This window comes from Perognathus longimembris, chromosome 19, assembly GCF_023159225.1.
Source record: "Perognathus longimembris pacificus isolate PPM17 chromosome 19, ASM2315922v1, whole genome shotgun sequence".
NCBI lineage: Eukaryota > Metazoa > Chordata > Mammalia > Rodentia > Heteromyidae > Perognathus > Perognathus longimembris.
In genome coordinates this window covers 32,644,626-32,657,203 of record NC_063179.1, presented here as the reverse complement: position 1 = coordinate 32,657,203, position 12,578 = coordinate 32,644,626, and the positions used below count along the sequence as shown (strand labels likewise).

The 12,578-nt window shown below is 36.7% G+C and overlaps 1 protein-coding gene across 1 annotated transcript in view; it reads right to left on the bottom strand.

Annotated features, from left to right (window-relative positions):
• Positions 1–12,578, bottom strand: part of Mtrex (Mtr4 exosome RNA helicase) — a 62,754-nt gene that overhangs the window by 48,851 nt on the left and 1,325 nt on the right. Inside the window, exons 2-5 of the mRNA XM_048368557.1 lie at positions 9,493–9,630; positions 7,312–7,378; positions 1,782–1,844; positions 590–702 (exon numbers count right to left, since the gene is read on the bottom strand). Coding sequence (XP_048224514.1) covers positions 590–702; positions 1,782–1,844; positions 7,312–7,378; positions 9,493–9,630 — 381 coding nt within the window. The remainder of the gene's footprint in view (positions 1–589; positions 703–1,781; positions 1,845–7,311; positions 7,379–9,492; positions 9,631–12,578) is intronic.

Genomic DNA, 12,578 nt, shown 5'->3' with positions numbered 1-12,578 from the left:
GCCTCTGCAGAACATTCACCCAAGGCAAAGATGTCTTCTTTTACCACTGTTAAAAACATTGTACTAAAGATCCTGTTACGGGGTTTGAGGGAGGGGATTTCACGTTCCCCCAAGAGTCCACCACTGAGAGACAGTCTCAAGCAAAAAGATGGATTTATTGGGGAAGCAAAAGGCAAACTGACTGGCCAGGGACAGAGCACAGACTCAGGAGCTGAAACTGTGACCCCTAACAGTTCTCAAGCTGGGGTTTAGAAAACGTAAAAGCATAGCGCAGATGTAGGGGGTTGCCATAGGGGGTAGAGCAAGCAACAAAACAGTTAAGCAAGCCATTTACAAAAGCAGAATTTTGCAGTCAGGTTGACCTAATATTTAACTTAATTTTAACAATTGCTACCATGTTTCCCTAATCAAGATGGAGTTAGCTCTACTTCCCCCAACATATCCTAGATAGTTCAGTTAAGGCAAGAAAAACCAAAGTGTCTAAAACAACATGGAGATACAAGTGTTTATTTATAGAACTTAAACAGAAAAACAGAAACTTGGAGGAGGAAAAGTAATTTTTAAGATTTCACTGAAAAAAAATACTCACTCAGCACATACTGTTTTTCCTGCTGATGTGTGCGCAGATACTAAAACAGACTGGTTATTATCAACACATTGAATGGCTTCTCTTTGGAAAGCATCAAGAATAAACGGGTATTCCTACAAAAACAAAATATTAACATCCACACAAAAACATCTAGCTCAGAGCACACTTAAAAATCAAAACAAAGGCTTTCCTATTAAAACCACTATGGAAGGAAGTAACGCTGTGGCTTAAAGTGGTAGAGGACTAGCCTTGAGCAAAAGAACTCAGGGACAGTGCCCAGGCCCTGAGTTCAAGGCCCATAACCAATAAATAAATAAATAAATAAATATCACCACTATGGGAGAATTCCTTTATGGTTCTATTTAAGAAATAAACAATCTACTAGTAAAAAATTTAAAGTAAAACACATCTTTTTGTGGACATAATAAAAATGAAGTATGAAAGTTCTTTAACCTTCCAATTATTACATTATATTTATACATACATAAATTAATAAACAGAATAATCATTAATGTTCACACCATCTAAATAAAATCATTATTTGCCTTTCATGGACAGTAACTTTGAGGCTCTGAAAAATGAAATGCACAGCATACATTACTCAGAAGAGGCAGAGTAAGACATTGGACTTCAAGAGCTCATATTCTTTGCTACTTAGAAAATATCAGAGAAAATTACTTGGAAAAATTAACCACAAAAAGTCTTCTATCAGGAATTCAAAACCTATCTAGTAAAAACAGTGTGAAGCCAGGCTAGATGTAATCCTAGCACCCAGAAAAGTGAGTCAGGAGTAGGTATCATCAATCTGAAGTCAGCCTCAACATAGTGAGGCCTGGCTCAAAAATAAAACAAAACAAAGAAAAGTACAGGTTGTATATTACTAGAAGCTTGTTAAACTTATAAACTACAAACCCATAAAACTACAGGAATAACTTGCATACTTGTATTCTTTTCCAACAGAAAGGCTGATAATTTTCATTAAAATCCTTAAACATCTTAAAATCTCACCATATGGTGCTTGGTTTTAAGCATGATTATTTACTGATTCATCTCTTACCATATTTTGTAGCTGGCTGCTTCAGAACATATACACACACAAAAGTATAAAACTCACATTTGAATTTTTTAAAATGATGTCTAAGGAATAAAAAGCTTTAAAAACTTTACAAAATATATTGTCCAAAACACAGACCTTTGCTGCTTTTCCAACTCGTGGTTTCAGTGGTAAATAATCCTCATCTGCAGGAAGTGCAACCTAAGTCCAAGTTAGAAAAGTCAAGAGTTTACATTCGCACTCCAGAATCAATGATAGTGTGGAATATAAGACAAACTGCAATGTTTCCGGTACTCTTAAGACACTAGAAAGTTAAACAGCTGCCTTTATTAACAAGGCAAAAATTTAAAATGACGGCATTCAAAAATATCTCTACTGGTGTCTGTCTAAACATAATGTAATCCCAAAAGAATCAGTGTATTGAGGTCTAGAACCTATATTAATTATTTTGACATTTTCCATATCTAATGTATGTATTAACTTGACTAAGAAAATATAGCCAGGAGCTGGTGGCTCACACCTGGAGCCTAGCTACTCAGGAGGCTAAGATCTAAGGATCATGGTTCAAAGCCAGCTAGGGCAGGAAAATCCATGAGACTCTTATCTCCAATTAATCACCAGAAAACCAGAAGTGGTGCTGTGGCTCAAAGTGGTAGAACAGCAGAGTTGAACTGAAGACCTCAGGGATGGCACCCAGCTCAGAGTTCAAGCACCATGACCGACGAGAGAGAGAGCGAGCGAGAGAGAGAAAGATAGAAAAGGAAGAAGGAAATATATCATCCACTAGCAAAAATTAGAAAGGTAGAAAACATCTTCATCCAGAAGTATAGAAGTTAATTCTGGTGATTAATCTTTCAAATAGTTTATCAGCTCATAAGAGCTAAATAGAAATAAAATGGTGATCTCACCACATGAAAGAAAGTTATATGGAATAAATTATTTAAATCAAGACATTATTTTTCCAATAAATACAACTATCTAGAATTCAGAATGAACAAAATTCCTAAGACTAAAATGTTCCCTAAGACTAGCAATGTTCCCACATTTTTAAGATAAACAGGAACCTAACAAATCAAAGTGTACAGTTGTTGGAGGAGGTAACAAGTTTGATAAGATATGTACTCACCGCCTTAAGCCTGTAACCCCTCTGTACATCACTTTTACAATAAATTAAATAATTAAATAAAAAATGTGGGACTGCGAATGTGGCTTAGTGGTAGAGTGCTTGCCTAACACGCATGAAGCCCTGGGTTTGATTCCTCAGCGCCACATGAACAGAAAAAGCCAGAAGTGGCACTGTGGCTCAAGTGGTAGAGTGCTAACCTTGAGCAAAAAAAAGAAGCCAGGGACAGTGCTCAGACCATGAGTTCAAGCCCCAGGACTGGCAAAAAATAAAATAAAATAAAATATTGGTTGAGGTTACCAATAAACTTGAAACTCAATCCAGCTGGTATGGGTAATTACAGAAACTAATTATTAGAAATTGACTATAATGAAGGATAGTGAGGTTAGAGGTATGGCTAGACGTAAGGCTAGAGGTGGAGGGCAAGACCCTGAATTTAAACTTCAATATTGAAAAACAAATTAATTAACTAATACTATTATACCAGTGGCATCAGTGGCTTACACCTGCAATCCTAACTTGTCAAATGACTGAGGTCAGGAGCATCAAAGGTTGAAGCTAGCCCAGCTAGAAGAGTCCATGAGACACCATCTCTAAAAGAACCAGTAAAATGTTGACTGGAGGTACAGCTAAACTGGTAGGGTACCAACTGAGCAAGCAAAGCCAAGAGAGGACAAAGCCCAGTTCAAACCTAGTGCTGCTACAATAACAACAAAAGTGAGGCTGGGCATAGTGACCCTGCCTGTAATACCAGCTACTTGGAAGACAGATGTCTGCAATTGGAAGTCAATCCAAGGAAGTTAGAGACCCCATATAAATCAATAATCTGGGCATGGTGAAGCATTTCTATAGGCTCACAACATGGGAAGGCAAATCCTGGTCTGGGACTGGCCAAAGGTATAAAGAACAAGATGGTATCCTTAAGTGGTAGAGCATCTGCCTAACAAATGTGAGGCCTTAAGCTCAAATCTTTATCCTTCTGTGCAGCCAGGCATGGTAGTATATACCAGCACTCAGGAGGCAAAGGCAGGAGGAATGAAAGTTCAAGGCTGTTCTGGATTTAAAAGCGAAACTTTGTCAAAAATGAAAAAAAAAAAAAGAAAGACAGGTGCTAATGGTTCATGCCTATATTCCTAGTTGTTCAGAAAAGGTTGAGATCTGAAAATTGAGTTTCAGAGACAGCATGGAAGACAAATTCACAAGGACTCTTATCTCCAAATTAAAAAGATGGAGGCAGAGGCATGGTTCAACAGGTAGAGTACCAGGAGCAAGTGAAAAGACCGAGCTAGAACATGAAGATCTAAGTTCAAGTCCCAGTACCAGCAAAAAACAAAAAGGGAAATTTAAGATTATGGAACTTAATGAATAATATAAATATGTACATATGTCAGAAGAAATATGATCTTTAAAATGGAATCTAAATGGGAAACAATTTGGTATTTTCCGTTTTGAAAAGTAAGCTTATGAAAGTAAATCAACACTTCTAGGAGATAGGAATCATTTTTATCAGTCTTCTGATTCTAAGAAATTAGCAAAAAAAAAAATTATGGCTCATTCCTATAATCATAGCAACTAAGGAGGCTGAGAAATGCTGTTCAGAGCCACCCGGGGCAAACAAGTCCACAAGTCTTAGCTCTAATTCACCAGCAAATAGTTGCACTTGGAGGTCTGGCTCAAAGTGCCAGCCATGAGCAAAGAAGCTCAGTGAGAACACAGGCCCTGATTTCAAGCCCCATCTCTAGGATTTAACAGCAGCAGTAAGAACAACAAAATTATGTCTTTATATCTACGAGAATCAAAGTTACATTTTTGGCAGGCTTAAAGATAATTACGGAGCACAGAAACAGTTTTTGACATCTTCAGAGTAGGTCTGTAATTCTTTCCTTCTGCCTTTTCTAAGCCCAGAGCATTGAACAGGATCTAAAATAAGTATAGAATAAATGATCACATGGGCATCATATTGGGCAAAATGCCATTTCTGCAGAAACATAAAATAACTTTTAGCAGAAAACAGAAAAGGTTTTAAATCTACATCAAAATTTGTTTTTAATGTAAATTTCTTTGCTCATTCAACAATACTTTTAATTTAAAATGTTTAATGATATGTAATGGCATCTTGAATATGGTTTTATTGTAATGATGAAAGGCTTAGCAGAAGGAAATATAGTTCCATTATGTGTCTAATGTATACACATTCTTATTTCTGCAAAAATAAGAATTCTTAGTCTTGAAAAAATAAGATACTACAAGTACAATTAAGTCTTAAGTTATCACTAGATATTATAAGTCACCAGTGACCACCATCTGTGGCAGAACAAAAAACTACAATTTATGAGTTGTGAGCAAGACATGAAATAGTACATGAACTGTAAAAATGTCACTGAGACTTAACTTTGGAAGTATGAGATTTTAAGCATGTACTAACAATTGACTCTGTAATGGGTACTTTACCTAGCTTGAAATTTTTACAGTCATCCATCCCATGAGGTGATCTCACTAATTTTAAAAATTAAAAATAATGTTTAAATGGGTTAGGAAATTTACCTGAGATTGTAGTTAGGCCATTATCAGAACTTAAGACTTCACCATGAAGTGCTAGCTCTTCTATTGGACTACATTTACCACCTTGGAAACTACGTTTCCAAGGCTTTCAAGGTTAAACTGCTTGCTAATCATCACAATAAAGAGCACAATCCCCATCAAGGTCCCAGCTACATTCTTCACTGAAATAGAGAAAGCAACCCATAAATTCATATGGAATAGCAAAAGACCTAGAATAGCCAAAGCAATTCCTAGGCAAAAGAAGCAGTGCAAGAGGTATCACAATACCAGATTTCAAGCTCTACTATAGAGCCATCATAACAAAAACAGCCTGGTATTGGTATAAAAACAGACCTGAAGACCAATGGAATAGAAGACCGAGAAATAAAGCCGCATTCTTACAGTCAGCTGATATTCGACAAAGGAGCTAAAGACATAAAATGGGAAAAACAGAGCCTCTTCAACTACTGGTGCTGGGAAAACAGGGCAGCCACATGTAGAAAACTCAAAGTAGACCGTAGCCTATCACCAGGCACCAGATCAACTCAAAATGGATCAAGGACCTCAACATGAGACCTGAATCCTTGAAACTACTGAAGGACAGAGTAGGAGAGATGCTAGAACTTATAGGCACAGGTAGGAACTTCCTGAATATAGTCCCAGGGGCACAAGATAGGGGAGAGTCTTGACAAATGGGACTACTACAAAATAAAAAGTTTCTGCACAGCTAAAGACACAGCCACCAAACTAGAAAGACAGCCAACCATATGGGAAAGGTTCTTCACCAGCACAGCAACAGACAAAGGCCTAATATCCATCATCTACAGAGAACTCAAAAAACTAACCCCCTCCAAACCCAGTAAACCAATTATTAAATGGGCAAATGAGCTAAAGAGAGACTTCACAGGAAAAGAGATAAAAATGGCAAAGAAACACATGAGAAATGTTCAACATTCCTGGCAGTAAAAGAAATGCAAATCAAAACAACCCTGAGATCCCACCTCACTCCAGTTAGAATGGCCTATACTCTGAACTCAGGCAACAACAAATGCTGGAGGGGATGCAGGGAGAGAGGAACCCTTCTCCACTGTTGGTGGGAGTGCAAATTAGTACAACCACTTTGGAGAACAGTATGGAGATTCCTCAAAAAGCTCAGCATAGACATACCCTATGACCTAGCCATACCACTCCTAGGCATCTGTCCTGAACAACAGGTCTCAGGATATCAAAAAGACATCTGCACATCCATGTTTATCGCTGCACAATTCACAATAGCCAAAATATGGAAACAATCCAGATGCCCCTCTACGGATGAATGGATCCAAAAAATGTGGTACCTATACACAATGGAATACTACATAGCGATTAAAAATGAACAAATATTGGTATTCGCAGGGAAATGGTCAGAACTTGAACAAATAATGTTGAGTGAGACAAGCCTAGAACACAGAGAACAAAGGGACATGGTCTCTTTGATATATGACTGTTAGGGTGGGGTTGGGGGGGGCAATAGAGACCAGATCTGTGAAACAACAAACTTCTTTTCAAATGGTATTTCCACAGGTTTGGGTCAGCAACCTTACGTTATGTATCTAAAACCAAACAACTACTAAACATAAAAAGGTCTAAAATAGATCTCTCAGTGGATCACAATAGCTCAACAGCTATGTATATATGATCATATAAGACAAGGATTAGCAAACTCTATTGTTGACGTTATATTTAAAGTTCTAGGTGAATTTCCTTTGGCGTATGCCACATGGCTACTGTATATGATTTTGGTACACTGAGTATTGTATACATGCCTACCTGATCTAGGGAAGAGAAAGAAAAACAAGAGTATAAGATACCACAAGAAATATACTCACTGCCCTATTATGTAACTGTACCCCTTCTGCACACCTTGTCAACAAAATTTAATTAATAAAAAATCATGACATAATAAAGAGCACAAAGAAGAAAATTCTACTTTCAATCCTAAAAATTTATGAAGTTTACACTTACTTCGTGTGTACAACCTTCCACAGTTTCAACTGACTGTACTTTGACTCGGGGCATCAGGTCTGCCAAACTAAAAATAATGTATTAGAATGACACACATTTTTATTTCCATGCAATTAAATAATAAGCCTTCTATTTTACTGCTAAAGAAAACTATCAGTCTTGCAAATCAGAAATATTTGTTCTCTTAAGAATGTTCAGTTGGGAGATGTATGGTACTTACAAACTGATTTGCTGAATTGAAACCCCTGTATAACCACATACATTTTTTAAGAAAATATTTTTAAGGGATATTCAGAAATTTAGTGACATTACTCAAATGCATACTGTGAATTCAAAATGTTAAGCTAGCGACTCTTAATTACAAATATAGAACACACTGCTAAGTAACTTATTCAAAGAATTTTGTCAGTTTAGTCACAAACAACTACTGGATAACAACTACCTTTACCAAGGACCGTAGTTATCTTAAAACATGAAGCTCACTATTAAAACTGCCTCACCGTAGAAAGTATAAAAGTCATCTAATTCAGATGTTGCTATAATTTACAGTAGTCCTTATTCTAGTCAAAATTCTAATGTTACATCATGTTTATCTAGGCTTTCTGTTCAGAATCTGAGAAGACACACATATGTATAAAGTGGAGAAAAGTACATATACTTTTTATGCTAGATTCCTATTCCCTTATTTATCATACTCCTGACATTTACTTTAATGAGCATAAAATTCAAAAGTTACAATAATAACAGACTTTTTAAACTACCAATGTTTACTACAGGACCAAGACCTAGGGCACAAGGTGCCTTCCTAAATATTTTAGTAACATATCTTCTCTCATTTATACTAGATAATTACTAGTTATAAAAACTACTAACTGCTAACCAGGCACTGGTAGCTCACACTTGTAACCTAGGTATTTAGGAGGCTAAAATCTGGAGAATTACAGTTAAAAGCCAGCATGGCAGCAAAGTCTGAGCGATTTCCTCTACCAGCAAAAAATGCAGGTGATTCAAGTTGTAAAGCACCAGTTAATCAAGCAAACCAAACAAGTGCCAAGCCCCGAATTCAAATCCTAGTACTAATACATACACACACAAAACAGGTAAGTAGTTAAAATTAATCATCAACCAACTAAAATGTAGAATAGACCAGACAAGAAAGAAGGAAAAAGACAAAATGGTAAAGATCATTATATAACAAGGATCAGATTAACCAAAGGGTTATCAAGTCTAGAAAATTCCAACTTTCAGAAACCAAGAAATCTAATTACCAAAATTTTCAACCAGGGAGCTGGAAATATGGCCTAAGTGGCAAAGTGCTTGCCTCGCATACATGAAGCCCTGGGTGTGATTCCTCAGCACCACATAAACAGAAAAGGCCACAAGTGGAGCTGTGGCTCAAGTGGTAGAGTGCTGGCCTTGAGCAAAAAGAAGCTAGAGATAGTGCTCAGGATCTGAGTGCAAGCCCCAGGACTGGCCAAAAAAGGAAAAAAAAGAAAAACTCAGCCACTATGGGCATACAGAGGTCTTTCTCAGTCACAGGAGTCTTGAGATTTATAGCATTCTAGCACAAAAGGCAGTAAAAACTTAATTACTTCAGGTGCTCCCACTTATTCCTTTCACTGAGTCAATTTTATTCTTTTCTTTTGTTCTACTTTTTCAGTGACCATCTTCAGACATTTACAAAGAAAGCAAATATATCTTTCCTATTTTTTTTTTGGCCAGTCTTGGGCTTGGACTCAGGGCCTGAGCACTGGCTCTGGCTTCTTTTTGCTCAAGGTTAGCACTCTGCCACTTGAGCCACAGCGCCACTTCTGGCCATTTTCTATATATGTGGTGCTAGGAAATTGAACCCAGAGCTTCACATATATGAGGCAAGCACTCTTGCCACTAAGCAAGCCATATTCCCAGGCCCTATCTTTTCAATTTTTTAAGAAAAGGTTTCAAAATTCTTTTTCTAACAGTTCCCAAAATATCAAAAAATAAGTCATTTCTGTATTGTCTGTCATTTGTCCAAACACAGATAAGCATCCCATATTTATATGACTGTATGAATACATATATAAGGAATATTTATCTTAATTTCTCTAATTTGTCAAATACTATTATACTAGCTTATAAGCAACGTATAAAACTTCATACAACCAAAAACAATTACTAACATTTATGAGCATGGAATAGTACCTTAAGTCTTCAGTTATTGACTCTTCTATCCTGGGTTTCTTTCCAAAAATAAGTTCTTCTGTGCCTTCAAAATCTGCATCTCTCTTGTTTTTTCCACTATTAGTTGACTCTGGTTGTAATTTGACATCAACCTGTTTCCTAAAAAGTAAACTAGAATAAATTCTATGCCAACAGTTCTTACTTAGGGGTAAAATATTATTAACATGTATTATTTATACCTTTAGCAAAACAAATGTTAAAAATTAGAACTGGCTAATGCTCAAAATATTTGATATATAGCAACAATGAACACTTTTTTACACTATTTGAAAGAAAAATATGTTTTGGTTTATTTGCTGGTAAAAGTTATGCCAATAAATGGTGTTTAGAAGACTGCATATCCATAAGGAATACAATCAGATCTCTATCCTCTCACAAAAACCCACTCCATGTGCATTTTACATCTGATGCTGACAGAAAACAACAACAAAAACACTTTAAAAGATGAGAAAACCAGCTTCAGGAACTTGCCACTAGGCCATATCCCCAGCCCAGGAATTGTTAACTAAAATATAAAAGTATGATAAACCAGACTGTCTGAACAGCTGAGCACCAGGAGCTCATACCTGAAAGCTACACAGGGGGCTGAAATCTGAGGATCAGGGTTCAAGCCAGTCCAGGCGGGAAAGTCCATGAGACATTTATCTCCAACTAAACACCAAACAGCCAGGAGTGGGTGGAGCTGTAGCTCAAGTGAAGGAGCTCTATCCTTGAGCACATTAGTTCAGGGACAGCACTCAGGAGACCTGAGTTCAAACCTCACAACTGGCACATGTGCACTGCCCCCTCCCCCACACACAAACATTAAACCAGGGGCCAGTGGCTCACACTAGTAATCCTAGCTACTCAGGGTGCTGGAATCTGAGAATCACGTTTTTGAAGCTATCAAAGGCAAGAAAGACTATGAAATTCTTATCTCCAATAAACCAAGAAAAAGCCAAAGTGGAGAATGGCTCCAAACTGGTAGAGTGCCAACCTTGAGTGAAAAAGTTAAGCGCTAGCACACACGCGCGCATGCGCATGCACACACACACAGAGAAAGGAAAGACAAAAATACAGCACATTCAAATAGCTCAACATAATTACTTATCAAAGGAGCATAAATTGGATGGTACTAAGTTAGTGGCTCAAACTTCCTGATTTTAGAATTCTTTCCTACTCTTGAGCCACACTCCCATTCTTTAGGTTTATTTTTCAGGTAGGGTCTTATATTTTTGCCTAGGACTGGCCTGAATCTCAATCCTACTATCTGACTTTTAGTAGATAAGGACCACCACACATGTGAGTCACCACAGCTGATTTACTGATGGAGATAAAGTTTCAATTTGTTTTTGTTTTGGGTCTGAGTTGGCGGAGAATAATAATCCTGATTGCTGCTTCCCAAACTAGATTTCAAGCATGAACCTCAAGCTGGGTCTCAAATGAACAGTTCTGATAAATGTTTTCAATAAACTACTTCTTTAAAAAAAACACATCATAAAAGCACGTAATCAATCAACAACAAAAAAGGCAGTCATACTACCATTTATACAATAGACACAAAGTCCTAATGAGTTATTATGACACTCATTTTCTGGAAGGAAAAGACATTTCTAAATTATTTTTTGTCCTGAATAGTGGCTACATAAGTATACTCACTTTATGAAAGTTCATTCCTGCTCTAAACTTTTTCTTGTATGTTTCTTAATGAAAGTTTAAAAAAAGAGTAATCTACATGCTTTAAGTTCATTTTAAGTTCATTTTTTGATGCTTAATAAAATCTAAAATTTAGAAACCTTGCCATAGCCAATATGATGAAAAAGGTATTTGTTCTAGTTCCATATTCATTGCCAACTCATTACATGGATATCCTGAATTAGACAAGCAATCAATATCTTTGGTAGACAATAAAATATAAATAGAATAACTACAACCTCCTTACTTCTAAAATTCTATTACTCTGAGTTAGTTAGCATCAGCTAAACAACTTAAAACATTCTAACAGATGATACTATAAAATACCAACCATAGTTCCCAAACGTGAAAGAACAAATTTCACATTTTTCAATTCATTCAGAAGAGATATTGTTCTTTGTTACTGCATGCCAAACTTTTAGGTCTCCAGTTTTTTGTCTCATAGGCTATTCATCACATATGGAATGTATACACCTAAAACATCTGTGTTACCCAGAAAGGGCAAAAAGAAAGTGTGGTACATAACCAGCTTATTCTTTAAGAATAAAGTTTTGATTTATGGAAACTATCAGTGGTAGTTGATAAGGATAATACCTTCGTTCACTCTGTCTCCTTCTCCCTCCTTGATTTGTTTTGTGTGTGCTGGTCCTGGGGCTTGAACTCATAGCCTTGAACTTCAGTTTTTTTGCTAAAGGCTGGTGCCACCTGAGCCACAGCTCCACTTCCAGCTTTTTGGTGCTTAACTGGAGATAAGAATCTCATGGACTTTCCTGCCTGGTCTAGTTACTTTATTAAAACTAAACACTGAACATGTCCACATGGATGTATTATCATTTAACTTATCCCAAAATCTCTAACGTTCCCTATTTGTCCTCACTTCTACATCCAAATTGAAGAATCTGTGTATTCTGATTTACTTTCCATTGTTTGCCTTAATTTAGGCCTATCAATTGTTTCCTTGGCAAAATGTCCATCTTTTCCTTCCCTCTACCATAACCTCTTGGGTTAAGATTCTTCTGTCACAATGAGGTAATGGAAATACTTTCTTCTTGCTATTCAAGATCCCACATCATCCCAAACTAACTACTGGTCTCTTGAAAACCTGCTCCATCCCAACATGTCTTCTTTAATATGTGTGTATACATATCCGTATATGTGTGTATACATACATATAATAAGGGTGAGTGTGTGTCTGTATGTATGTGCGTATCATGGCATGATTAATGATGTCCTCAATCTAGAATATCCTCTTGTATCTAAGTCTCCCTAAGCCTCATTCATCTCTTTTTCCCAAATGTTTACTGCACTGAACTGTATACATAACTCATTTCATGTTCATCACCTATTAACATATCCTATAACTCTTTAAAATG